The 27,434-nt window shown below is 46.1% G+C and overlaps 1 protein-coding gene across 1 annotated transcript in view; it reads left to right on the top strand.

The window, feature by feature from the left end:
* vipr1b (vasoactive intestinal peptide receptor 1b) overlaps positions 1-25,036 on the top strand; it is a 99,361-nt gene extending 74,325 nt beyond the window's left edge. The window contains exons 7-13 of the mRNA XM_070880125.1: positions 12,623-12,776; positions 14,129-14,189; positions 15,705-15,771; positions 18,351-18,442; positions 20,199-20,328; positions 21,485-21,526; positions 24,848-25,036. Of these exons, the coding sequence (XP_070736226.1) occupies positions 12,623-12,776; positions 14,129-14,189; positions 15,705-15,771; positions 18,351-18,442; positions 20,199-20,328; positions 21,485-21,526; positions 24,848-25,036 (735 nt within the window). The remainder of the gene's footprint in view (positions 1-12,622; positions 12,777-14,128; positions 14,190-15,704; positions 15,772-18,350; positions 18,443-20,198; positions 20,329-21,484; positions 21,527-24,847) is intronic.
* The last annotated feature ends 2,398 nt before the right edge of the window (positions 25,037-27,434 follow it).

Here is a 27,434-nt window from a genome sequence, read left to right as displayed (position 1 = left end):
CCTATGCAAACTAGGGCTGATCCAAAACTCGGCTGCCCGTGCCCTAATTTGCACCAAGTCCAGCTCACCCGTGACCCTTGTGCTCACTGACCTACATTTGCTTCCGGTTAAGCAACGCCTCAATTTCACAATTCTCATCCGTATTTTCAAATCCTCTATGGCCTCGCCCCTCCCTATCTCCGTAATCTCCTCCAGCCCCACAATCCCCCAAGATGTCTACGCTCCTCGAATTCTGCCCTCCTGAGCATCTCTGATTATAATCGCTCAACCATTGATGGTCGTGCCTTCTGTTGCCGAGGCCCCCAAGCTCTGGAACTCCCTGCCTAAACCTCTCTACCTCTCTTTCCTCCTTCAAGACGCTCCTTAAAACCTACCTCTGTGACCTTGGTCACATGCGCTAATTTCTCCTTATGCGGCTCGGTGTCAAATTTGTAGCGCATAATACTCCTGTGAGGCACCTTGGGACATTTCACTACGTTAAAGGCGCTATATAAATTCAAATTGTTGTTGTTAACACAGTGGCGATACAGGGAGGGTGCAGGACAATGTATTCGGAGCTTAGGAAGAACAGCGGAATGCTTCGAGGAACAACGATGATAAAAGATAAAGGAACAAGGTGGGAGGAAAGTGGCCAATTCCCAGGCAGACATCTTGAGGACACTATCAGGACCGGACTCCAGAGAATGGAGGCTTTTGTAGAATTGAGTGGGATAAAACCCAACTGTGAAGGTAGTGAGTTCATTGTAATCGGTAAGATTGTCAATGCTCCTTTCTGAAAGGCCAGACAGTCTGAAAGCGTAGGAATTGGAAGTGACAACCAGACGGACAGGCATCAAGGGGCACCAATGGAAGACTGTGGTCGAAGACGTGTAGAGTTTGTTGCGATAGTTGCGGGGCGGGGAAGCGGAGCGAGGAGCGGGAAGGTGAAACTGTTCCATTGTAATGATTGGAATATCTCAGCCTCTCGCAGGGAACGTTTTATTTTTTTCATATGTCAATAATTGAATCCAGTGCAAATGCGGTGTGAAGTGACATTTTTTGGCAAAGCGGCAAATGAGAAATTCAAAGAATTAAGCGTTATCCTTATTTTTCTGCGTCTGAAGAGAAATCGTGTAGCCGTTATTTTCTTAACCCTGTCCAGGTCCACTGCTGGATTTAGTAAGAGACGTTTCCAGGTTTTGGTGAATCGGCATTTTAGATCTAAGGCCAATATATCATAGGAACAGGAGTAGGCCATTCAGCCCCTCGAGCCTGTTCCGCCATTCAATGAGATCGTGGCTGATCTGCGACCTAACTCCATATACCCGCCATTGGCCCATATCCCTTTGGTTAACAGAAAGCTATCAATCTCCGATTTAAAATTAACAATTGATCTAGCATCAGTTGCCATTTGGGGAAGAGAGTTCCAAATTTCTACCACCCTTTGTTTCCTAATTTCACTCCTGAAATGTCTGGCTCTAATTTTTAGACTATGTCCCCTAGCCCTGGACTCCCCAACCAGCGGGAATAGTTTATCTCTATCTATCCAACCTGTTCCCCTTAATATCCTGAAAACTTCAATCAGATCACTTCTTAACCTTCTAAATTCTAAAGAATACAATCCTAATTTGTGGAAGCTCTCCTCAGAGGCCAATATATCCTTCCTAAGGTGCCCAGAACTGCTCACTGTACTCCAGGTGTGGTCTAACCAGGGTTTAGTATTGCTGCAGCATAACTTCTGCCCCCTAGTCCTCTAGATATAAATGCGAACATCTATTAGGCTTTTTGATTAATTTCTGTACCTGCTCATGACATTCTAATAATCTTGCATTTCATTCGCCTTTTTAATTAATTTATGTACCTGTTCATGGCATTTTAATATCTGTCCTGAGCAGCGGTGCCCAGAACTGAGCGCAGTACGCCAGAGGGGGTCAAATCCCAAAATACTGATGAAAATCCAGTAAGCCCATGTAATAATTACAGTCAAGGCTGCCGGAGGGTATTTTATTGCCACTTCAAAACTGCATTGCACAGCTCATGGGATGGTGTGCCACAGAATTATTTTGCAAGTGTTTTGTCCACTTTGTTCCCCTCTCCCCCCATTGCCCCCTACCCCACGCCCCACCGCATTCCCCACCCCTCAGACCCCGCACCTCCTCCAAAAATGTTCTCCTCTACTCTGCTGCAAGTCTTGTTGTTCTGGGTCTTTGCTCTCAACTGGTGATGCAGGGTTCCCGGAGGCTCGTTAGCCAAAGCTCAGATCCATGCCGGATCCTGTCCTTGTACTGAAGTGCACACACGTGCAGTCTGTACCAGGTGGTTCTGGGTGCACAAACAACGCCTGATTCTAAAGCCAAACACTGCGGATGCGGGAATCTGGAATAAAAACAGAAAATGCTGGAAACCTCAGCGGGTCAGGCAGCATCTGTGGGGAGAGAAGCAGAGTTAACGTTTCGGGCCGATGATCCTTCGTCAGAACTGGAGAGTGTTCGGAAAGAACGGATTCTTAACAAGCACTGAAAGGGGGAGGGGAAGAAAGAACAAAAGGGAAGGTCTGTGTTAGGGTGGAAGGCAGGAGAGATTAGAGAGACAAAAGGGATGATGGCCCAAATTCAAAAGGTAATGCCAGGAGTTAGAAAAACATTAGTCAAGATAGGGTGTGAATGACCAGCTGCCATTAGAGACAAGGAGACAAAAAGAAAAAAAGAAACAGGCTCTGAGGGGGGGATGGGGGAAGGGAGCCAAAGATTGGCAGAGGTTACGCTCTGAAATTTTTGAACTCATTGTTGAGTCCAGAAGGCTGTAAATTGCCTAAACGAAAGATGAGGTGCTGTTCCTCGAGCTTGCGTTGAGCTTCATTGGAACAGTGCAGGAGACTGAGGACAGAGAGGTCAGAGTGGGAATGGAGTGGAGAATTAAAGTGACAGGCGACCGGAAGCTCAGGGTCACAACTTGGGGACTGAACGGAGGTGCTCACCCAATCTATGCTTGGTCTCCCCAGTGTAGAGGAGACCACATCATGAGCAGCAAATACAGTATACTAAATTGAAAGAAGTACAAGTAAATCGCTGTTTCTCTCGCTTCTCTGTGTCTGCAATGTATTTGCTTCATGTGTTCGTTGTTTAACAATTGATAGCAACACTTGCTATTGCGAGAGGGATGGAGTACAAAAGCAGGGAGGTCCTGCTGCAACTGTATAGGGTATTGGTAAGGCCGCACCTGGAGTACTGCGTGCAGTTTTGGTCACCTTACTTAAGGAAGGATATACTGGCTTTGGAGGGGGTACAGAGATGATTCACTAGGCTGATTCCGGAGATGAGGGGGTTACCTTATGATGATAGATTAGTAGACTGGGTCTTTACTCGTTGGAGTTCAGAAGGATGAGGGGTGATCTTATAGAAACATTTAAAATCATGAAAGGGATAGACAAGATAGAGGCAGAGAGGTTGTTTCCACTGGTAGGGGAGACTAGAACTAGGGGGCACAGCCTCAAAATACGGGGGAGCCAATTTAAAACCGAGTTGAGAAGGAATTTCTTCTCCCAGAGGGTTGTGACTCTGTGGAATTCTCTGCCCAAGGAAGCAGTTGAGGCTGGCTCATTGAATGTATTCAAGTCACAGATAGATAGATTTTTAACCAATAAGGGAATTAAGGGTTGCGGGGAGAGGGCGGGTAAGTGGAGCTGAATCCACGGCCAGATCAGCCATGATCTTACTGAATGGCGGAGCAGGCTCGAGGGGCTAGATGGCCTACTCCTGTTTCTAATTCTTATGTTCTTATGTTCTTATGTAACACATTGCTATTAAGAACTAGTTGATTTATGCGCAAAAGGTTTAATAATCACACTACACATTACTAGTTCATCCACCAGGCTCACAACCACCTGCCTCATCGTGGATCCCCTGAACCCAATTGGCTGGGGTTTTATTGACTGGCTAAGCCATTCACAACTCAACAGCTCTGCAAATCTGTGAGCATACTCACAGGTGCATACATTACAATGCCATTTTGCCTTTTATTGTTTATTTATTCCAGTTGTCCATTTGTTTTAAGGCCTCCTATTCTTATCTTCGATCAATCCAACATTCAGTTTTCAGAGTCAGCTCTCTGCTGGTTAAAATCCATTGGCTGAAAACCCTAAATCTGTTTTTATTTTTTTGGCCAATCAGAAGTTAACTTTGACCTGCGAGCATCGTTGGAGCCAAGGGGGTCAATTATTTTGCATAAAGCAGAGAATTAAATAACTGGCCAGCAGCCCAGATAAAAGACTCCGTTGAAACACGGCACCTCATTTGCAGGGGATGAGAAAAGTGGTTAAAAATTCACCTTGTCAACAACGCAACAGTTTCATCTGTTCAAAACGAAAATTATTCTCTTTGTTCTTCCAGAGAGTATATTCAACCAGTCAATTTTTTGAGTTTGATAGAAACATAGAAACATAGAAAATAGGTGCAGGAGCAGGCCATTCGGCCCTTCGAGCCTGCACCACCATTCAATGAGTTCATGGCTGAACATGCAACTTCAGTACCCATTCCTGCTTTCTCGCCATACCCCTTGATCCCCCTAGTAGTAAAGACTACATGTAACTCCGTTTTGAATATATTTAGTGAATTGGCCTCAACAACTTTCTGTGGTAGAGAATTCCACAGGTTCACCACTCTCTGGGTGAAGAAGTTTCTCCTCATCTCGGTCCTAAATGGCTTACCCCTTATCCTTAGACTGTGACCCCTGGTTCTGGACTTCCCCAACATTGGGAACATTCTTCCTGCATCTAACCTGTCAAAACCCGTCAGAATTTTAAACGTTTCTATGAGATCCCCTCTCATTCTTCTGAACTCCAGTGAATACAAGCCCAGTTGATCCACTCTTTCTTGATAGGTCAGTCCCACCATCCCGGGAATCAGTCTGCTGAACCTTCGCTGCACTCCCTCAATAGCAAGAATGTCCTTCCTCACGTTAGGAGACCAAAACTGTACACAATACTCCAGGTGTGGCCTCACCAAGGCCCTGTACAACTGTAGTAACACCTCCCTGCCCCTGTACTCAAATCCCCTCGCTATGAAGGCCAACATGCCATTTGCTTTCTTAACCGCCTGCTGTACCTGCATGCCAACCTTCAATGACTGATGTACCATGACACCCAGGTCTCGTTGCACCTCCCCTTTTCCAGATATTTCAGATTAACAGCAGACAAGGACTATCAAAGTGAGGTTCAGATCCTTTCATCACAGCGCTATGCGCCTGAATTAATTGAACGCAGTAACTAAGAATTGTTTCCCCTTTACCCAGCCTTTACTGTCACTGTTCTGTCGCTTAACATCAGAACATTCCACCAACAAGCATAACTTCGTATCCTAGGATACGGATAATCGTAGCATCATACAGCACTGAAGGAGGCCATTCACACCGAGGTACGGAGATGAGGAGGAATTTCTTCTCTCAGAGGGTCGTGAATCTTTGGAATTCTCCGCCCCAGAGAGCTGTGGAGGCTGGGTCATTGAATATATTTAAGGCGGAGATAGACAGACTTTTGAATGATAAGGGAGTCAAGGGTTATGGGAAGCGGGCAGGGAAGTGGAGCTGAGCCCAAGATCAGGTCTTATTGAATGGCGGAGCAGGCTGGAAGGGCCAAATGGCCTACTCCTGCTCCTATTTCTTATGTTCTTGTGTGCCTGTGCCGGCTCTTTGAAAGAGCTCTCCAATTAGTCCCACTCCCCCCTGCACTTTCCACATAGCCCTGGTATTTATCCAATTCCCTCTTAAAAGTTACTATTGTATCTGCCTCCACCGCTCTTTCAGGCAGCACATTCCAGATCATCACAACTCACTGCGGAAAAACAAAATCTCCTCATCTCCTCCTCTGCTGCTATGCCAATGATCTTAAATCTGTGTCCTCTGGTTACCAACCCTCCTGCCACTGGAAACGGTTTCTCTTTAGGCACAACAACCTTCATGATTTTGAACACCACCATTAAATCTCCCCATTACCTTCTCTGCTCTAAGGAGAGCAATGGCAGCTTCTCTAGTCTCTGCACATAAGCCCCTCATCACTGGTACCATTCGAGTAAATCTCCTCGGCATTCTCTCCCAGGCTTCAACATAAATGGACATTTTATTCCCCCGTCAGAGTTGGTGCTGAGTGGTGGGGCCCAGCACTACCCGTTCTGCATGGTACAATCTGAGTCGAGTTGCCTGTTCTAACAGAGGGAGCCGATAGCATTAATGGAGGGGCGCACGCTATAGAAAGTTCGCACCAACTAAAATGAGTTAAAGGAAAATACCCCTGCACTTCCCGGTGTCCTTCAGTCGTGTCTTGTTGCTGTGCCGTGGCTCAGTTGGTAGCACTCTTGCCTCTGAGTTCAAGTCCCACTCAAGAGACTTGAGCACGCAATCCAGGCTGACACTCCAGTGCAATACTGAGGGAGTGCTGCACTGCCAGAGGTGCTGTCGTTTGCATGGGACATTAATCCATGTCTCTCTCAGGGGCCGGGAGGTGGTGGGGGGGGGGGGATCGTAAAAGATCCCATGGCACTATTTCAAAGAAGAGTAGGGGGGTTCTCCCCGGTGACCCGTCCAATATCTATCCCTCAACCAACATCGCTAAAAAACAGATTATCTGGTCATTATCACATTGCTGTTTGTGGGAGCTTGCTGTGTGCAAATTGGCTGCTGCCTTTCCTACATTACAACAGTGACTATGTTTCCAAAGTACTTCATTGGCTGTGAAGCATTTCAGGTTTATCCAAAGGTTGTGAAAGGCGCTGTAGAAATGTAAAGCTTGCTGCTTAGCCCAGGAGCGAAACACCGCTATTTCAGTAAAGTGTAAGCGTTGCTTTTTCCTCCACTCTCCAGCCCGGAAAGGGGCGGGGACAGCGGCAGAAACAATGAAGAATATCGGGCAAGTTGGCCTACCGCCACCTCCCCACCCTGACCTTGGTCTTGCTATCCTCTTTCCTCAGCCGGGACTGCCTACAGGGAGAGGGGACCCAAGTTGATGATACAAAGATGGGAGGAAAAGCAATGTGTGAGGAGGACACAAAAAATCTGCAAAAGGACACAGACAGGCTAAGTGAGTGGGCAAAAATTTGGCAGGTGGAGCATAATGTTGGAAAGTGTGAGGTCATGCCCTTTGGCAGAAAAAAATCAAAGAGCAAGTTATTATTTAAATGGAGAAAGATTGCAAAGTGCCGCAGTACAGCAGGACCTGGGGGTACTTGTGCATGAAACACAAAAGGATAGTATGCAGGTACAGCAAGTGATCAGGAAGGCCAATGGTATCTTGGCCTTTATTGCAGAGGGGATGGAGTATAAAAGCAGGAAAATCTTGTTGCAGTTATACAGGGTATTGGTGAGGCCACACCTGGAATACTGCGTGCAGTTTTGGTTTCCAGGTTTACGAAAGGATATACTTGCTTTGGAGGCAGTTCAGAGAAGGTTCACTAGGTTGATTCCAGAGATGAGGGGGTTGACTTATGAGGAAAGGTTGAGTAGGTTGGGCCTCTACTGATTGGAATTTAGAAGAATGAGAAGTGATCTTATCGAAATATATAAGGTTATGAGGGGGCTCGATAAGGTGGAACTATAGGACATGATCTTAGAATAAGGGGGCCGTCCATTTTCAAACAGAGATGAGGAGAAATTTCTTCTCTCAGAGGGTTGTAAATCTGTGGAGTGCTGTGGAAGTTGGAACATTGAATAAATTTAAGACAGAAATAGACAGTTTCTTAAACGATAAGGGGTTATGGGGAACGGGCGGGGAAGTGGAGCTGAGTCCATGATCAGATCAGCCATGATCTTATTGAATGGCGGAGCAGGCTCAAGGGCCATATGGCCTACTCCTGCTCCTATTTCTTCTGTTCTTATTATGTTCAAGTTCCCAGTCCATTTCCCTCTTGTCTGCCTCTATTGCTGTCTCGCTCTGATACCACCTGTGGTAAAGGTGAGCATGCCCCCAAACTGTGAGATTGGAGGGAGAGGGCCTTGTCATGGGTTCCCCTCTCCCTCCTGTTCAGCCCTGGAAACCAACCTTTGTAGGCCCCGGTCACTTATATGGCCTGCAAAAACTTAAGCTAACTGCTTTATCAGGGCTGTTCTGCTCCTTTAAGTCACGTCTTTCCCCCTCAAAATTGCTAGATGTTAGAAGACCACCATCCATCCAGCTCATCTTCTCCCAGCGTGGCAGTCGCACGAATCAAGAATAATTGAGTTATTGACTAATCGTAGCAACCAGTCTCCATCAGTTAGTCTACAATAGACCCAGACACGAGGCGAGGAAAATCCCCAGTAGAGTAGAGTTTTGGCTTTTAGCTATGAGAAAAGATTGGATAGGCTGGGGTTGTTTTCCTTTGAACAGAGGAGGCTGAGGGGAGACCTGATTGAGGTGTATAAAATTATGAGGGGCCTGGATAGAGTGGATAGGAAGGGCCTATTTCCCTTAGCAGAGGGGTCAATAACCAGGGGGCATAGATTTAAAGAAGTTGGGAGGAGGATCAGAGGGGAGATGAGGAAAAATGTCTTCAGCCAGAGGGTGGTGGGGGTCTGGAACTCACTGCCTGAAAGGGTGGTAGAGACAGAAACTCTCGTCACATTTATAAAGTACTTGGATGTGCACTTAAAGAGCCGTAACCTACAGACACGATGGGCCGAATGTCGTAATTTTTCTTTTCTATGATTCTAACCATAGTCACCTGTTGCGCCTAAGCATGCTGCACTCACCACATCACGTCTCAAATTACTTCATTACCATTTGTGTGATAGGACAAAAAGTGTCACAGCTCCACTGGAAATCAGCTTTTAATCAAAGATAGCTCCTCCACCTCCTGGGGATACTCCTGACTCAGAAGGCAACACCCTGCTGGGCGGTATCTCAAGACAGAAGGTCCATTCAGACCTGCTGATAGTTTACGTTTGAAGCGATCTATTAATATTCTGATTTTGAGTCACTGAATGTAACTGTGCCTGATAATGTCCGGCAATAAGTCGGGCTTCAAATGTCCTCTGGTTTTCCACTGCCTGCCCACTAATTGCAACCTTTTAAAAAAAAAGAGGAAAACAATAGATATAGTTGTAGCATGGCTATAGACAGAGGTAATTAAGTATTCTATTGGTCCCAGTGTGACTAGAATCATGGACATGGCACCTGGGGAAAGCAGCTGGCTAGGCACTTGAGGAATGGACGTAGATGCAGAGATTAAAAGTGTCTGGTAGAAGGTCTAGAGGGGATTGGAGGGGAAATTTCTTCACCCAGAGGGTGGTGGAGATCTGGAACTCACCACATTTAAAAAATATTTGGATGTACACTTGAAGTGCTGTAACCTACAGGGCTACGGACCATAAGCTGGAAAATGGGATTAGGCTGGACAGCTCTCGGTCGGCCGGCACGGACACGATGGGCCAAATGGTCTCCTTCCGTGCTGTAAATTTCTATGATTACATAAGAACATAATAGAAGCAGGAGCGGGCCATACGGCCCCTCGAGCCTGCTCTGCCATTCAATAAGATCATGGCTGATCTGATCATGGATTCAGCTCCACTTCCCCGCCCGCTCCCCATAACCCTTCACTCCCTTATCGCACAAAAATCTGTCTATCTCCGCCTTAAATATATTCAATGACCCAGTCTCCACAGCTCTCTGGGGCAGAGAATTCCACAGATTCACAACCTTCTGAGAGAAGAAATTCCTCCTCGTCTCAGTTTTAGAATGGGCGGCCCCTTACTCTGAGACTATGGGCCCGAACGTGGTCAAAGCGAACGCCTGCCAAAGTGTCGCCCAAAGGACCGCCAATGGCCACCGAGAGACCAGGCGGTACTTTGCCTGGAAGATTCTTCTAAAAGAGGTGGCAGCACCGCCCAGTGGCAAAATAACAGCTTATGCCGTCAATCTGGGCGGCAGTGGGCAGGAGCTCTCAAACCCGGCGCCAGATGTGCTTGCTGCCAAGTGCCGCCGAGGATGGAGTTGGACCCAGGGAGGGTGGAAGACCTGCAAATAAAATTCATAGCAAAAAAAAACACCGCAGCACCTTCAGGGGACCCCATCCAGGTAAGTATCTGTAAAAAAAAAACTGTTTTTATATGTTCACTAACCTTTTTTTCCATTCTACGTACTTGCCGTCGGGGTTAGACCAGCCTCCATGCAGCAGTCCTTCCCCCTGTTGGTGCCGACTCCCACCCGCACCAATCTGGCAGTTCGGCGGGCAGGAGACCAATTACGCTACTTGGCCACAGAGGACATCGGCGGGTGGTTCCTGCGGTACTCCACTCCTGCCCGTTCCAGCCCAAGTAGGGAGACCGGCAGCAAAAACGCGGCGGCAGTCGTTGGCAGTGGGCGGCAATGGGCTGTAAGGCCACCAGTATCGGGGCCTAGGTCTCCTAGTTTTAGTTTCCCCTATCAGTGGAAATATCCTCTCTGCGCCCATCTTGTCGAGCCCCCTCATTATCTTATATGTTTCGATAAGATCACGTCTCATTCTTCTGAACTCCAATGAGTAGAGGCCCAACCTAAACCTATCCTCATAAGTCAACCCCCTCATCTCCGGAATCAACTTCGTGAACCTTCTCTGAACAGCCTCCAATGCAGGTATATCCTTCCTTAAATACGGAGACCAAAACTGTACGCAGTACTCTAGGTGTGGCCTCACCAATACCCGGTACAGTTGTAGCAGGACTTCTCTGCTTGTATACTCTATCCCCCTTGCAATAAAGGCCAACATTCCATTTGCCTTCCTGATTACTTGCTGTACCTGCATACTAACTTCTTGTGTTTCATACAAGGACCCCCAAATCCTTCTGTATTGCAGCACTTTGCAATTTTTCTCCATTTAAATTATAATTTGCTTTTCTATTTTTTTCTGTCAAAGTGCATAACCTCACATTTTCCCAATTATACTCCATCTGCCAAACTTTTGCTCACTCACTTAGCCTCTCGATATCCCTTTGCAGATTTTTTGTGTCCTCCTCACAATTTGCTTTCCCACCCATCTTTGTATCATCAGCAAACTTGGCTACATTACACTCGGTCCCTTCATCCATATTGTGTTTATAAGCACTCTAGTAATGACGCCATGAGGCAAGGTATTGTACTAGAGCTGTGGTGACCTTAGTCCATTTATTACAGATCCTGAGGGTACAGCATGGTGAGCTCCCTTTTATACCTGGTTACCTGTTGTGTACAGGTGACCCCTAGGTCTCCACCAGTTGCACCCTCTGGTGGTACAAGCACAGTGTATACAGTGTGAAGGTACATTCAGTAGTCTTATGTAACTATACATTGAGTGTACAGGGACTATACTTATATTATACATAAGTCATTATTATAGATTGTAAATAGTTGAGGCCCCAGCACTGATCCCTGTGGCACCCCATTAGTTACTGTTTGCCAACTGGAAAATTACCCATTTATCCTGACTCTCTGTTCTCTGTTAGTTCGCCAATCCTCTATCCATGCTAATATATTACCCCCAACCCCATGAGCTTTTATCTTGTGCAGTAACCTCTTATGTGGCACCTTATTGAATGCCTTCTGGAAATCCAAATACACCACATCCACTGGTTCCCCCTTATCCACCCTGCTCATTACATCCTCAAAGAACTCCAGCAAATTTATCAAACATGACTTCCCCTTCATAAAACCATGCTGACTCTGCTTGATTGAATTATGCTTTTCCAAAATGTCCTGCTACTGCTTCCTTAATAATGGACTCCAGCATTTTCCCAATGACAGATGTTGGGCTAACTGGTCTTTAGTTTCCTGCTTTCCATCTGCCTTCTTTTTTAAATAGGATTCTATTCTATGTTATGAAGTTTTGCTTGACTACCTTTGGAGCAATTCCATATAACTTGCCTTCAAGTAATTTAGGGATCTGTAGCTTAGTGGTTATGTTACTGAACTAGTAATCAGAGACCTGAACTAATAATCTGGTGACGTGAGTTCAGATCACACCACGGAAGCTGGGGAATTTAAATTCAATTAATTAATTTAATTAAATAAACAAACTGGAATTAAAAAGCTAGTTTCAGTAATGGTGACCATTAAACAACCAGATTGTCAGAAAAACCCAACAGGTTCACTAATGTCCTTGAGGGAAGGAAATCTGCTGTCCTTACCTGGTCTGGCCTATATGCGACTCCAGACACACAGCAATGTGGTTGACTCTTAACTGCCCTTTGAAATGGCCTAGGAAACCACTCAGTTGTATCAAACCACTACACTATGGGAGTACCTTCACCACATGCAGCGGTTCAAGTAGGCGGCTCACCAATACTTTCTCCAGGGCAATTAGGGATGGGCAATAAATGCCAACCTTGCCAGCGACGCCCACATCCCATGAAATAATTCTTTTTTAACTAAATGAATGGGCTAAATTCCAGGCTAGGGCAAGATGTACAGGGCCTGTGGAAGGAGATTAAATGGGATAGTGGGACGATTGTACTGTGTGGAAGATGATTAGTTGAATGGACTAAAGTCAAAGCAAGGACAGATTATACAGGGTCTGTGATAGGAAATGAAGTAGGCGAAGTAGAGTCCATTGTAGGCCTGCAGGAGGACAAAGCTTGATGGACCAAGTTAACGTTTCTTGTTCTTTCTCAAATTTGACTAAAAGGCGATTAATTTCCATTGTAATAAATATTTCTCTCTTCACCTCAGGTTGGCTGCAAAGCTGCAATGGTGTTCTTTCAATACTGCATCATGGCAAACTTCTTCTGGCTTCTGGTGGAAGGCCTGTACTTGCACACGTTGCTGGTTATATCGTTCTTCTCGGAGAAAAAGTACTTCTGGTGGTACATACTAATCGGCTGGGGTATGTGTCCGTGACCTAAGATCAATACATCAGGCTGTCCAATCTTTCTGGTTCCCATTGGCCGTGTGCAGACATTGCAGTCGTCTCGGTTTGGCGCTCACGGGTTTGTAGAGAGCTGCGGGTCCCCGAAGCACAGTTGAACCCTTAAGATGGACGCTCATTGGCGAATGAGTATGCTAGCCTAGTGGGTGAGTTACTAGGCAAAATGATCCAGAAACCATGAGTTCAAATCCCAACCACGGCAGTTCAGAAATTTGAATTTAGTCTAAAAAAATCTTCAGGAGAAGTGCCCATGAAGTAAAAGTGCGCAGATTGTCATGAAAACCCAATTGATGTCCATCAGGGGAGGAAACCTGCTGGCTTTGCCTGATCTGGCCTATATATGAGTCCAGTCCCACATCAATGTGGTTGAGTCTTAACTGCCCTCTGAAGTGACCCAGTAATCCATGCAGTTGTATCAAACTGCTAAGAAGGTCCACCACTACCTTCAGGGCAAATAGAAGGCTGGACGATAAAGGCTGGGGTCTTGCCAGCGAGGCCCACATCCCGAGAATGAATAAAAGGACAGTAAGATCTGGTTAGTTGGAGAGACATAGGGCAATTCCTCCGATGGTTCAGGAGGTTTATCCAGTAAGTGGTTGAGCCACGTAAATCACAAGGATCCCAGATATCATTCCCACGTCTGTACTGAGTGGGAGGTGCAATAATGCACTAATAGTTTTGAGGAACCACAAGTGAGGGCTGTGTGCAGAGCATGAGGCCAGTGTCCCAAATAACCCAGTAAGTACAACTAGTGGAGCTAATGCAAGATGGGGGCTTGCTGCTCATACACAAACATACAGAGAAAAAATATGATTCCATCTATTTTTATATTCATTCTCAGGGTGTGGGTGTCGCTGGCAAGACCGGCATTTATTGCCAATCCCTAATTGCCCTCGAGAAGGTGGTGGTGAGCCGCCTTCTTGAACTGCTGCAGTCCGTGTGGTGAAGGTACTCCCACAGTGCTGTTAGGGAGGGAGTTCCAGGATTTTGACCCAGCGACGATGAAGGAACGGCGGTATACTTCCAAGTCAGAATGGTGTGTGACTTGGAGGGGAACGTGGAGGTGGTGGTGTTCCCATGCGCCTGCTGCCCTTGTCCCACTAGGCGGTAGAGGTCGCGGGTTTGGGAGGTGCTGCCGAAGAAACCTTGGCGAGTTGCTGAAGTGCATCTTGTAGATGGTGCACACTGCAGCCACGGTGCGCGGGCGGTGGAGGGAGTGAATGTTTAAACCAGCGGATGGGGTGCCGATTAAATGGATTGCTTTGCCCTGGATGGTGTCTGAAGTAAAGTCATCTTTAAATCTTTGACAGGGACTCCACTGCTGTTTATTGTCACTTGGACCATCACTAGAGTGCATTACGATGATGTTGGGTAAGTGCCGCCTGTTTGCTCGGGTGAAAGAAAGCCGGTTTTAGGATTGCCAACCGTGGAGAGAAGCAGCAGTGGAGCAGCCCAACACCGTTCTCACGTTCGGGCCTTGCATCGACGCAAGAGGCGGGTTGGAGCGAGCGCCAAACCGGGCACACCCGGCGCTCGGCTGCAGCTCACCGGTTGCAGGAGGTGGGGTGTGAGACGCTTGGGGGGAGCATGGGTTGGGCCTGGGGGTCCGGGGGGGGGGGGAGGTGAGAAGCTGGGGGGGGGAGTACGGGTGGGACCTGGGGGTGAGGGGAGGGAGGGCGTGAGGTGCCGGGGGGAGCAAGGGGTGGGGAGTGTCGAGCAGACTCCCGGTACTTCTGTGAAACCAGCAGGAGGAGGAGGACTCTGCCTATTCTGGCCCCACAAAAATATAAAACAAAGATCACACTTGCAGTACTGTGTGCATTTCTGGTCTCCATATTATAAAAAGGATATAGAACATAAGAAATAGGAGCAGGAGTAGGCCATTTGGCCCCTCGAGCCTGCACCGCCATTTAATGCGATCATGGCTGATCCGATCATGGACTCAGGTCCACTTCCCCGCCCGCTCCCCGTAACCCCTGGAGAAGGTGCAAAAATGATTCACAAGGATGATACCCAGAACATATCAGGAAAGGATGAACAGGCTGGAGCTTATTCTCTAGACAAGAGAAGGCTGAGGGGTAACCTGATCTTCAATGGGCGTGGTCTTTAAAATTATGGAAGGGTATAATAGGGTTGATGTAGAGAAGGTGATTCCACTTTCAGGGGAATGCAAAATTAGGTGCTATTAATATAAGACAGACACGAATAAATCCAGTAAGGGAATATGGGAGAAACCTCTTTGCGCGGCGTAATACGATTGTATAACTTGCTACCACAGGGAGTAGTGGAGGCAAATAGCACAGATGCATTTAAGGGGATGCAAGATAAACACATGAGGGAGAAAGGAGTAGAAGGATATGTTGATGGGGTTAGATGAAGAAGGGTGGGAGGAGGCTGGTGTGGAACATAAATGCCAGCATGAACCAGTGGGCTGAATGGCCTGTTACTACGCTGTAGACTCGATATTACTCGATGTAAGAAGGCTAGCGGCCCAAACATTTGTAAGTTCCCACAATAGCTTTTCAAATTCCTGAGGTGAGTGATCTGGCCTTCCGGTCTGTGTTGAGTTTGCTAATCTTAACCAGAGTGCTGCTGTCATTGGCCTCAGCACCATAGATTAGGAAAGGGGAAATGATCCAGGGATGGCCGCTCCTGCTCCATGACCAGGTTGCAAGTACGTGTGTGTGTGGGTGTGTGGGTATGGGCATGGGTGTGTCGAGGGAGGCCAATGTCAAAGAGCCTGGTGGGTGGCGCGGACAAAGAGAATTGTGTTGGACTGAGCTCAGTAAGGTCAAGGTGTAAGTTGCTGCCTGGGGCTTCTGCGGTACACTTGGGGCCCACTGAGTCGAAGCTGGTTTCACCGATGAATCATTCTTTACATTTCAGATGTTGGCACAGTATTGACTCTCCGTATTGGTGGATCATTCGGGCCCCGATTCTAATATCCATTCTGGTAAGAAAGTGGCGTACGTATCGCGCTTAATTCGGGAATTTTAACTCCTGGGCGGAAAGCCAGCCCAGGAGCAACAGTGGGTGGCCCAGACCATTTTACCGCGCGGGGGCCGGAGGGCTCTTTATCTTCCCATTGGCCAGCTGCTCTCCCGGGATGGGCATCATTTTGGGCATACAAGAATCAGGTGTCATAGGCAGTCAGGTGAGTCGCAAGGGAGGGGAGGGTAAGAGGGTGGGAGCCTAACATAGCTGTGGCCCAAACTCTTTTTAGTGGGGTCTGGGAGAGGGGTACCTCCCTGTTCCTGCCTGGGCCCAGAAAAGTCAGTTTGACAGTCACACTACAGAACCTCCACTGGGTTTCCGCCAGGATTTACTGAGCCTATACTCCGCTCAGTCGGCAGTTAAAATAACATTGGGGCCCTATCTAAGGGGTAGGACCCTGATCTGCATATATGTCGGAGGATCTGGTCTGAGTCAGGCAGCCACATCAAGTGCCTGACAAAACAGCACCATTAAGATCGCCACCGGGGCAGGAAACGGGCAGGAAGCGCGCCGCTTGGATTTTAACTCCCGTTCCGCCTAGTTTCCATCCGGCAGAAGGAGTTAAAATTTCCCCCTTTAATTCATGAAACAGGTCATGTTAATCTTCCCGCGGCATTTAGTACCTAGTGTAAGCTCTCCTTGCGCTTGCGAGTGACCGAATCACTTTCCGATCTGAATCCATTGCTGCCGCATCAAATACAGTGGAGTGATAAAATGGGTAATGGCCATTGCTGGAAACCGCAGGACAACAACAGAAAAAATATACAGCAGATCAGTCAGCATCTGAAAATGTAAAAAGCATAGACTATCGCCTTGGGTGGGTCCTTTTTAGCAGAATTCGTCCACCGATGAGTCCCAGCTAAGGTTTTAACCCGTTGTAATGTATTTGCTTCATGAGTTCTTTGCTTAAGACTTCATAGAAACACATTGCTGTTAAGAACTAGTTGGTTTACTAACAAAGGTTTAACAATCACACTACACATTACCAGTTCATCCACTAGGCTCACAACTGCATGCCTCATCGTGGATGACCTAGACCCAACTGGCTGGGGTTTTATTGAGTCTTGTGAACATCACATGACTGGCTAAGCCACTCACAGTGCAACAGCTCTACAACTATTTTGTAGACGACATTAATCACGTACCCCCTGGTTAAAGGTGGGGGTGGGATACTCCAAACACTTTCAAACAAGTGCCCCCTTGTTTTTTGTTTTCTTTTGTTTTTTTGTAGGGCGCTAAAAACACAAATTATACAAGTGCCCCCTGGCTAAAAGTGGGGTGGGGGGGAGAGAGGGGGCATTAAAACCGACAAACATAGACAAATTAAACTTTAAACATTAAGGATCAAATTAAAATTTAGTTGCCGAGGGTGATGATGGACTCCAGTCCCTCTGGTGCCCACCTCTCGCGGAAGGCCGCGAGCGTACCGGTGGACACCACATGCTCCATCGCAACAGCTCGACAACTAATTTTGTAGAAAGCAAATAATCAAGTGCCCCCTGATTAAAGGGCGGGGGGGAGGACACAAAAAACTTTTCAAGTGCCCCCTTGTTTTTTTTTGTTATTTGGAGGGGGGGGCACTAAGAACACAAATTATACAAGTGCCCCCCCTGGCTAAAAAAGTGGGGGGAGCACTAAAACCGACACAATAAACAAATTAAATTTTGGACATTAAATCAAATTAAAATTTGGTTGCCGGGGGTGATGATGGACTCCAGTCCCTCCGGCGACCACCTCTCGTGGAAGGTCGCGAGCGTACCGGTGGACACCGCGTGCTCCATCGCACCAACTCTACAACTCTTTTGGTCGGATAAAAATAAAACAGTTAAGTCAAGTGCCCTCCAATCTGGGGGACACGCCAAACATTTTTCAAGGCCTTTTTTTCCTTTTTTTTGTTTTTTTTTAGGGTTTTTTGTTTTTTGTGGGGTTTTTTGGGGCATTAAAATCATACATTTTACAAGTGCCCCCTATAAAAGGGGAGGGGGCACTAAAACCCGGCAGTTAAAACAAATTAAACTTTAAAACATATAAAATCAAATTAAAATTTGGTTGGCGGGGGTGATGGTGGACTCCAGTCCCCCCGGCGCCCACCTCTCGTGGAAGGTCACGAGCGTAGCGGTGGATACCGCGTGCTCCATCGCAACAACTCTACAACCCTGTGAGCACACTCACAGAGGCATACATTACACCCGTCTCTCCCTTTCAGACGCCGACTTTCCGTGCAATTCCAGCATTTTCCATTTGTTTTTATCACACGGGTGCTAGTGACCCAATCACCTTGTGGTTAAGAATGTCACTTCGTAGCCAAGGAGAGTTTAAAAGAACAAAGAAAGACTTACACTTATATTGCATCTTTCGTGACCACCGGACTTCTCAGAGCGTTTTACAGCCAAAGAAGTACTTTTTGGAGTGTAGTCGCTGTTGTAATGTGGGAAAAGGGTGGTTTGTGGTTGTGGTTAAAGGGGCAGCCTTTCATTGGAATCCATCAGCCAGAGTTGGATAGAGTTTCCCAGCTGTAACCTTGTTTTCCCTCTTTAGGTGAACTTTATTCTCTTCATCTGTATCATTCGAATACTGGTACAGAAACTGCATTCGCCGGATGTTGGACTGAACGAATCCAGCCAGTACTCGTAAGTGTTCTTCTTAATGGCCCATAATCTGCTTTAACAGGGCAACGGACGGCAACTACCATTGGTTACATTCGCTCTTGCCCGTTTAGTCTTGACTATATTTTGTGCCACAAGTTGCTGGAAGTGCGAGCTAAATATATTGCAGCAAGGAAAACTGGCCTTCTGCGACCTGAGTGAACAGGGCAAGCAACTGCATACCTCCTTAACCAATCAGATTGAGGGATTGTCAAATTAACAGTGCAAGGACTGAGAAGGATGTGTAAATTAGAGTGGGTGAATTCAATGTCAGATCAGGTACAGAAAGAGAGAGAGGGAAATAAAGATTGGCTTGAGAGAAATAATAGACAGAAAAGGAAACTTTAATAAATATATAATTTTAAATTTCACTTTTTTTTTAAATATCCAACAATTAAAACCTGATGGAATGAGACTCCACATTTATAATAGTTAACTTTTAGTGCCAGAGGTTCTTTGGCAGTAATTAACATTTAGCACATCGTTAAGGATCTGACAGCTAATCCAGGCTTAATTAAATACACGTGGACCTTAAATGGCTCCAAAACAGGCTCCCTGCATCACTTCAGACCAGTTCTAACTTTCTGAGTTTACATAAGAAATAGGCCAGGAGTAGGCCCCTCGAGCCTGCTCCGCCATTTAATACGATCATGGCTGGTCCGATCATGGACTCAGGTCCATTTCCCTGCCCGCTCCACATAACCCTTTAATCCCTTATCGGTTAAGAAACTGTCTATCTGTGCCTTAAATTTATTCAATATTTCAGCTTCCACAGCTCTCTAAGGCAACGAATTCCACAGATTTACAAACCTCTGCGAGTAGAAATTCCTCCACATCTCTGTTTTAAATGGGCGGCCCCTTATTCTAAGATTATGTCCTCTAGTTCTAGTCTCCCCTATCAGTGGAAACATCCTCTCTGCATCCACCTTGTCAAGCCCCCTCATGATCTTATACATTTCGATAAGATCACCTCTCATTCTTCTGAATTCCAATGAGTAGAGGCCCAACCTACTCAACCTTTCCTCATAAGTCAACCCCCTCATCTCTGGAATCAACCTTGTGAACCTTCTCTGAACTGCCTCCAAAGTAAGTATATCCTTTCGTAAATATGGAAACCAAAACTGCACGCAGTACTCCAGGTGTGGCCTCACCAATACCCTGGTTAGTTCGAATCTATCTCGCAATTCCAGCAATTTCATACCATTCAATGCATTTCAATGGTGAGCCAGACAGCTAGACGCCATTTTCAACTGCAGAAAGTTGTTGAGGCCAGCTTGTTAGATATATTCAAAAGGAAGTTAGATATGGCCCTTACGGCCAAAGGGATCAAGGGGTATGGAGAGAAAGCAGGAAAGGGGTACTGAGGTTGAATGATCAGTCATGATCTTATTGCATGGCGGTGCAGACTCGAAGGGCCGAATGGCCTAATTTCTATGTTTATATGTTTCATGAAGCCAACAGTGGATGACACATCTCTGAGAGCGACCTTTTGATTTCCGCGTTTAATCGCGTATCTGCCCTCGCCTGAAGTTGCTGTAGCATTTGCACATAAATAACGGCTAGAGTGCCATTAGCCTCACTGATATTTTGACAGCAAATTGTGGACCAATCTGTTTGCATGGAGTAATCTGACACAGAGACCAGCAGCTCCTGAGTAAAGAATGAGCTTGTGGTGACCTAAACCGACTGGGCGATGACTTTACATGTGATTTTTTTTTTTTCTCTTTGCCCCTTTAAACAGGAGGCTCGCAAAGTCAACTCTTCTGCTGATCCCTCTGTTCGGAGTCAATTATATTGTGTTTGCATTCTTCCCTGATAACTTCAAAGTGGAAGTAAAGCTGGTTTTTGATCTCCTTCTTGGATCCTTTCAGGTGAGAAATTCCTATAGTTCCTTGTATACCATCACAGCACCCTAGTTTCATAAACTTGAGATTATCCAAAGCTCTGATGCTCATATCCTGACTCGCACCAAGTCCCATTCACACATTACCCCTGTGCTCCAGAACCAACAGTGCCTCGATTTTAAAACCCTCATCCTTCAAGTCTCTTCATGAGCTCGCCCCTCCCTATCTTTGCAACCTCTATGTAAATCTGTGGAATTCTCTGCCCCAGAGAGCTGTGGAGGCTGGATCATTGAATATATTTAAGGCGGGGATAGACAGATTTTTGAGCGAGAAGGGAGTAAAGGATTATGGGGAGCGGGCAGGGAAGTGGAGCTGAGTCCATGATCAGATCAGCCATGATCTTATTAAATGGTGGAGCAGGCTCGAGGGGCCAAATGGCCTACTCCTGCTCCTAGTTCTTATGTTCTCCTCCAGCCTCACATCCCTCCGAGAACTCTGCGTTGCTCCAACTTATTCTTTTGTGCATTCCCCACTTCCTTCGCCACAAAATGGGCAGCCGTACTTTCAGCCATCTAGGCCCACAGCTCTGAAATTCCCTGCCCAAGCCTCTTTGCCTCTCGTGTCTCACTTTTCCTTTAATACGCTGCTTAAAACCTACCTCTTTTACCAAGTGTTTGGTCACCAGCCTTATTATCTCCTTCTTTGGCTCGGTGTCAAATTACACTCCGGTGAAGCGCCTTGGGATGTTTTACTATGTTAAAGGCGCTATATAAATACAATTTGTTGATGTGCGGCCAAAGCAGGCCCTCGCAGTAGATTTCATTGGTCGCTCGTAGTGAAGCAGGTTCTCAAGAGCAACTCAGGAGAGGCAGTAAATGCTGGCTTTGCGCACTACACCCATATCCTGAGAATGACTAATATATATTATGTATATATTCACCACCCTCTGTATATCTAAATTCTTCACCTCTGCTCCTCAGAGTTTTACCATGCATCTAATGACAGAGTTTGTGGTTATGTCAATCACACAGTTAAAGTTCACTCTATCCATTAAAATCTTCATGCAGTTGTTGATAGATCATGTCTCTTTATTATCATTTTTTTTGCACTGTGTTGAATAGTGGATTGTATCTTTCTCCAACAATGAAATATGGCCCTTGCGATAACTTGTTATTTTCCACAGGGTTTCATTGTGGCCGTGCTGTACTGTTTCCTGAATGGAGAGGTAAGAGAAACCATGAGACATGCATTATGTGGTACATATATATATTATACTGGTACGTCCAATTCCCCGCTACAAGACTCTATTTCCGAACTTCACGTTTTTGTCACAGTTTGTGTCAACCTTTTTCCCATTCTAAATTACTGTATCAACATTTATAAATGTCAATTTGCCATACTGTAATTACATCCTCCCAACAGTGGTGGCACTGTAGTGTGTGAGTTTTGCATCTCCCAGCTCCTCAACCTGTACTGCAAAAAACTCCTATGCTCCAACCAATTGGACTTCTTTGCTTCCCTGTGAAAGTGGCATCAATTTTGCTTCACAAGTAGAAATAATAACAAAATATTATAAAAAAAGAATTGCATTTATATAGCGCCTTTCACGACCATTGGACGTCTCAAAGCGCATTACAGCCAATGAAGTACTTTTGGAGTGTAGTCACTGCTGTAATGTGAATAGTTGTACAGTGAAATAGGACAGATTGCGGGACATCTGTTATCTGGATAGACTAGAGAAGCTGGGGTTGTTCTCCTTAGGGCTGAGAAGGTTAAGGGGAGATTTGATAGAGGTGTTCGGAATCAGGAAGGTTTTTGATAGAGTAAATAAGAAGAAACTGTTCCCGTGGCAGGAGGGTCGGTAACCAGAGGACACAGATTTAAGATATTTGGGAAAAGAAATAGAGGCAGGAAGAGGAGAATTTTTTCAGCGAGTTGTTGTGAACTGGAATGCGCTGCCTGAAAGGGTGGTGGAAGCAGATTTAATAGTCACTTTCAAAATAGGGGAATTGGATATATGCTTGAAGGGGGGAAATGAGCAGGGCTATGGATAAAGGTCAGGGGAATTGACCTAATTGGATAACTCTTTCAAAGAGCCAGCACAGGCACAATGGGCCGAATGGCCTCCTTCTGTGCCGTATGATTCTATGATTGTGTGCCTTTAAACTGAGAACTGAATGACATCTGCACACCTCGTTCACGTGTTTCCCACAAGGCCTATGCTGTACTTCCCTCTGTTTCCGAGCTTTCTGCTGGACTCTTATCAGTCAAAATCCTCACTGCATCTGTTATATTTGTGGGCCCCCTTTTTATGTAAAAGGATTCGATAGGGTAGACACAGAGAAACTGTTTCCTCTGGTGGGAAATCCACAACAAGGGGGCATAACCTTAAAATGATAGCCAGGTCAATTACGAGTAAAAGGAGGAAGTACTTCTTCACACAAGGGTGGTGAAAGTCTGGGGACTGGATTTTCGGCTCATTTGCACCTCGGTTAGCGCCCCGGCGGGGCGTTAAATGCTGTCTTTGGGCTTTTTGCCGGGCATTCAGGATTTAGCGGCGGTTGGAAACTTCGGCTATTGGTTTCTGACGGCGCAAAAAATTACCGCCTCGCCCTCCGTTTTTAGCGTGATGATGACGTCACTCGTCGTGCAATGCTTCGCTAATGCCCCGGATGGAACTTCCGGCTTTAACGCCCGCCCCAGGAAACGCCTGAAAAAAAACCAGGCAGTCCCAGGGTGCGGCAGGCGGTATTGGCAGCATTTTTAAATGGAGGGCTGAGGATCCTACATCGCAGGCCATATTGACTGCACCGGTTGCGCACATAATTCTGTGTGAAGCTCCAACTTGCAAACTTCACTTTGATCTGCCATTACAGTGCCCTTACAACTTCAGTGAGAGAATTTAATGGGGGCATTACTAGTTCACCAGCGTATCGTGCTCCATGCTATTGCCAGGCGGTGTCGAGCTAGAGGAAGGGCTCTTGGCCATGTCGGCCCACGGATGAGGAGAGGCCGAAGACGTCCGGAGAGGAGGGCTTACCCCCCCCCCCCCCCCACGGGTTTACAGGCTTTCTGAGGAGCAGTGTGTGAGAAGGCTGTGCTTCCGAAAGGAAGTGTTGGCAAAGATATGCCGTCTGCTACAGGCAGACCCATACCGCTCTGAGGGCAGCCTTCAATACTCCCCTCAACAGGTCTCCAAATTCATTGTGGCGTGCTGCATGTTGCACAGCTTGGCCATCGTGAGGGGCCAGGCATTGCCAGTAGGGATTGCAGGACCACCTCAGGAGGAGGAGGATGACAAAGAGGAGCCTGGCGAGGCCCCCGATTGGACAGCCACCCCATCCATGGAGATGCTGCCGGACCAAGAGTCATAGAAACTTAGAAACATAGAAATGAGGTGCAGGAGCAGGCCATTTGGCCCTCCGCACGTCGCCAGCTCATAATGGACCAGTTCTCCTAAATGGAGGAAACTGAGGGATGGAGCTAATGCTGGTCACGCTATGTGCCCCCATAAAGGCACAAGACAACAATGGCAAATGATGAGTCACAAATTTTACTGCAACAACGTCACAAAAACTCCCCCCACCAAAATAAAACCATACAATATACAACGTTATGTTGCAGGGCAGTAAACAACAATGAAACTTCTTTACCGCCACAAGTTTCGGCTTGGGCGCACAAAGTTCGTTGTGTAACGCCAACGCTCCTCCAACGTACATTTTTGCTGAAACTTGCACAAACTATTCTCAGGCGCTAACATTAAGGCCCTGAAATCCAAAAAGCCCCAAATCCAGCCCTGGAACTTGCTCCTCCTAAAGGCTGTGAAGGCTGGGGGATAATTGGGGCTTTTTGTTAGGTAAGAGCATCAAGGGATATGGAGCAGAGGAGGGTAAATGGAGTTGAGGTGGAGATCAGCCATTAGGACTGAGATGAGGAGAAACTTCTTCACTCAGAGAGTTGTTAACCTGTGGAATTCCCTGCCGCAGAGAGTTGTTGAGGCCAGTTCGTTGGATATATTCAAGAGGGAGTTAGATATGGCCCTTACGGCTAAAGGGATCAAGGGGTATGGAGAGAAAGTGGGAAAGGGGTACTGAGGCGAATGATCTTATTGAATGGTGCTGCAGGCTCGAAGGGCCAAATGGCCTACTCCTGCACCTATTTTCTATGTTTCTATGTTATCCAAATGAACAGGCTTGAGGGGCTGAATGGCCTGCTCATGTTCCTATGTTCCTTTAAACCAATAGAATTTCCGTCAAAAAGCCCCTTCTGTTTAAAAAAAATGACGGTAATCAGAATTGTTAATTTTGCTCATTTAGAAACATAGAAACATAGAAAATAGGTGCAGGAGTAGGCCATTCGGCCCTTCGAGTTCATGAGCTCATGGCTGAACATGCAGCTTCAGTACCCCATTCCTGCTTTCTCGCCATACCCCCTTGATCCCCCGAGTCGTAAGGACTACATCTAACTCCTTTTTGAATATATTTAGTGAATTGGCCTCAGCAACTTTCTGTGGTAAAGAATTTGTTTTATTGTCATCCGTGTATAGGTTCAGTCCGAACTCAAGAGGAAATGGAGGCGATGGCACATTGAGAGGTACGTGGGAGGAGACTTGAAATACCATCACCCTTCCATAGGCAGCAGTGGGACCAACTGCACCACACAGATCTCGATGCTTGCCAAGTGCAGTCCGAAGACCAGATTTTCGAGCTTTCAAGCAGAGTCTTCTATTGCGTAGCGTGAGGCACCTAAACTCGAGGGTTCATTGGAACTTGAAATCCCACCGATCCTGAAAAGGAATTTTTAAAAAACAGTGAAGCTTCGCACCCCTGAGTTGATTTGAAATCCAGTTCAAGCAAACGTCCCCAAGAAGTGGGGATTGCATAATATTTCCTTGCTAAGAATTTGCATGTTAAGAAGGTAAGGCAGTCATCTTCAGATGGGTCAAGTTTGGCAATGGAGACAGTGATCATTTACTGCAAACCAATTCGAAGAGGTATCAATGATTGAGTGACTAATGGACCAAGTTCAATTATTGTACATATAAACCTGGATTTAAGATGTCGCTCATTGTAACAAAATGTAAGGTCCCAGCTTTGTTCTGCAAAATAATTTTCATTTTAGTCAATCTGTTTTTCCACGAGTTAATGCAGATATCAGGAAGTGTGATAATGGGACATACAAACTGAAGTTGGTCTAATTCCTGTTCATGTTATTCCTTACACAATCCACGTTTTGACATTGGTGTTTATGGCTTTGAACAATTTTATCGACTTCAGTCAATCTAACAATTGTATAAAAAGCAGGCATTTTCTTCCGAACAATTTTATCCAATTTATGGTTGTAATATTAGTTAATTTCAGTACATCATAGGAGCTGGTTGGACTAGTCCTACCATCACTGGGACCTACGTTGTGTTACAACCTGGACTAATGTGATAAAAGTATATCTTATGGGGTTGGGAAATCTCAACCTTTTTATTATTGACAAAACCGAAGTGAAAGACCAGTAGTTAATCGAGCCAAACTCAGTGGGCAGCACTCGTGCCTCTGGTCAGAAGATTGTGGGTCAAGTCCCGGCTCCAGAGACTTGAGCACATAAATCTAGACTGACACTCCAGTGCAGTGCTGAGGGGGTGCTGCACTGTCGGAGATGCCATCTTTCGGAGGAGACGTTAAACCGAGGCCCCGTCTGCTCTCTCATGTGGACATAAAATAGCCCATGGCACTACTTGGAAGAAGAGCAGGGGAGTTCTCCTTGGTGACTTGGCCAATATTTGTTCTCTAAAACAGATTATCTGGTCATTTATCACATTGCTGTTTGTGGGACCTTGCTGTGCATAAACAGCTGCTGCGTTTACTACATTTCAGCAGTGACTACACTCCAATAAAGTACTTCATTGGCTGCAAAGCCAATGTGGTCAGGAAGGCGCTATATAAATGCAAGTCATGGAGTTCCGCTAGATATGGATAGGGAGCACCTGACATTGTAGCCCATCCCTGATTCACACTTGAATCTAGCAAACTCTGTCGATAATAATACAGACGTTGGCACTATATTTAGAGTCACACTGGAAGATGCTACTCAGGTGACCAGTAAGAAAGACTTACATTTATATAGCGCATTTCACAACCACCGGACGTCTCAAAGCGCTTTACAGCCAATGAAGTACTTTTGGAGTGTAGTCACCATTGTGGTCATCAGTGGGGGCAAGTGTTACATTGGTGCAGTTTACTCTACTAAGGTCAGAGTTAGTGCAAAGCAGGAATTTTATTCGGCGCCTACATTGATATTCTGGCTTCATCGAGTGGGTTGGTGAGCCCTGTTCATCTTGTGATCTATACCAATACCTGAGATGGGAATGGGTTTCACTGACAATGGGTGCCAGCAATGGGAAAGTGCTCCAGGTCCCAGAATAACATCTCGCGCCTTGATAAACACAACAATAATAGCAGATTAAAGGTACCTTCAATATCATCAGAATTCAGACAAACTCAATTGAAGACCACTGTGAATGTGAAGATGAATTAAGAAACGATTCAGAGGAATGGCCGTAGGTGTCCGAGCCCATGTATTGAAGGACATGTTTCCACTGTCCGCTAAGAAGAGATGAGAGTCTTATCTCAGTGAATTTAATCTGCTGATATTTTGGTACCCAAGTTCCATGCTGCCTTTATGTGTGAAAGTGAATGTACTGTGTCTATAGATCAACTTAATGACTATGTTGTGCACACGCACCATTGTTCATGGGCATGTATCATTGTCATGATAATTTGCTTTGTAATGATGCAACTTTCTCTTGATGCCATGACATCTAATTGTAAATACTAATGTAGAGTTCCTTGTACAAAGTTTGTCCTTTGCTATGTATTGAGGTTAGGATTGAGATTCCTGGATGACAGGACTTTCTAAGTTAGATATCAGCAGCAGCTCAATGCTTCTTAAGAATTCTGCTGACAATATAGCCTCAAATTAAAACAGGACGGCCGTTGAAATGAAGATGCCTTCAAGACGCCGAGTATCACCGCAGTGAAGTACAGATGTACGTGTTATGTTGACTCAACATGGCTTGCTGGTATAACCCGCTGCAAAAAAAAATTAACTCCTTTCACTACGGCAGCTGAATGTAGCGTGCA

The sequence above is a fragment of the Pristiophorus japonicus genome, chromosome 5 (genome assembly GCF_044704955.1).
Source record: "Pristiophorus japonicus isolate sPriJap1 chromosome 5, sPriJap1.hap1, whole genome shotgun sequence".
Classification (NCBI taxonomy): Eukaryota; Metazoa; Chordata; class Chondrichthyes; family Pristiophoridae; genus Pristiophorus; species Pristiophorus japonicus.
Note: the sequence above shows the minus strand (reverse complement) of the source record. Positions and strands in the feature narration are given on the sequence as shown.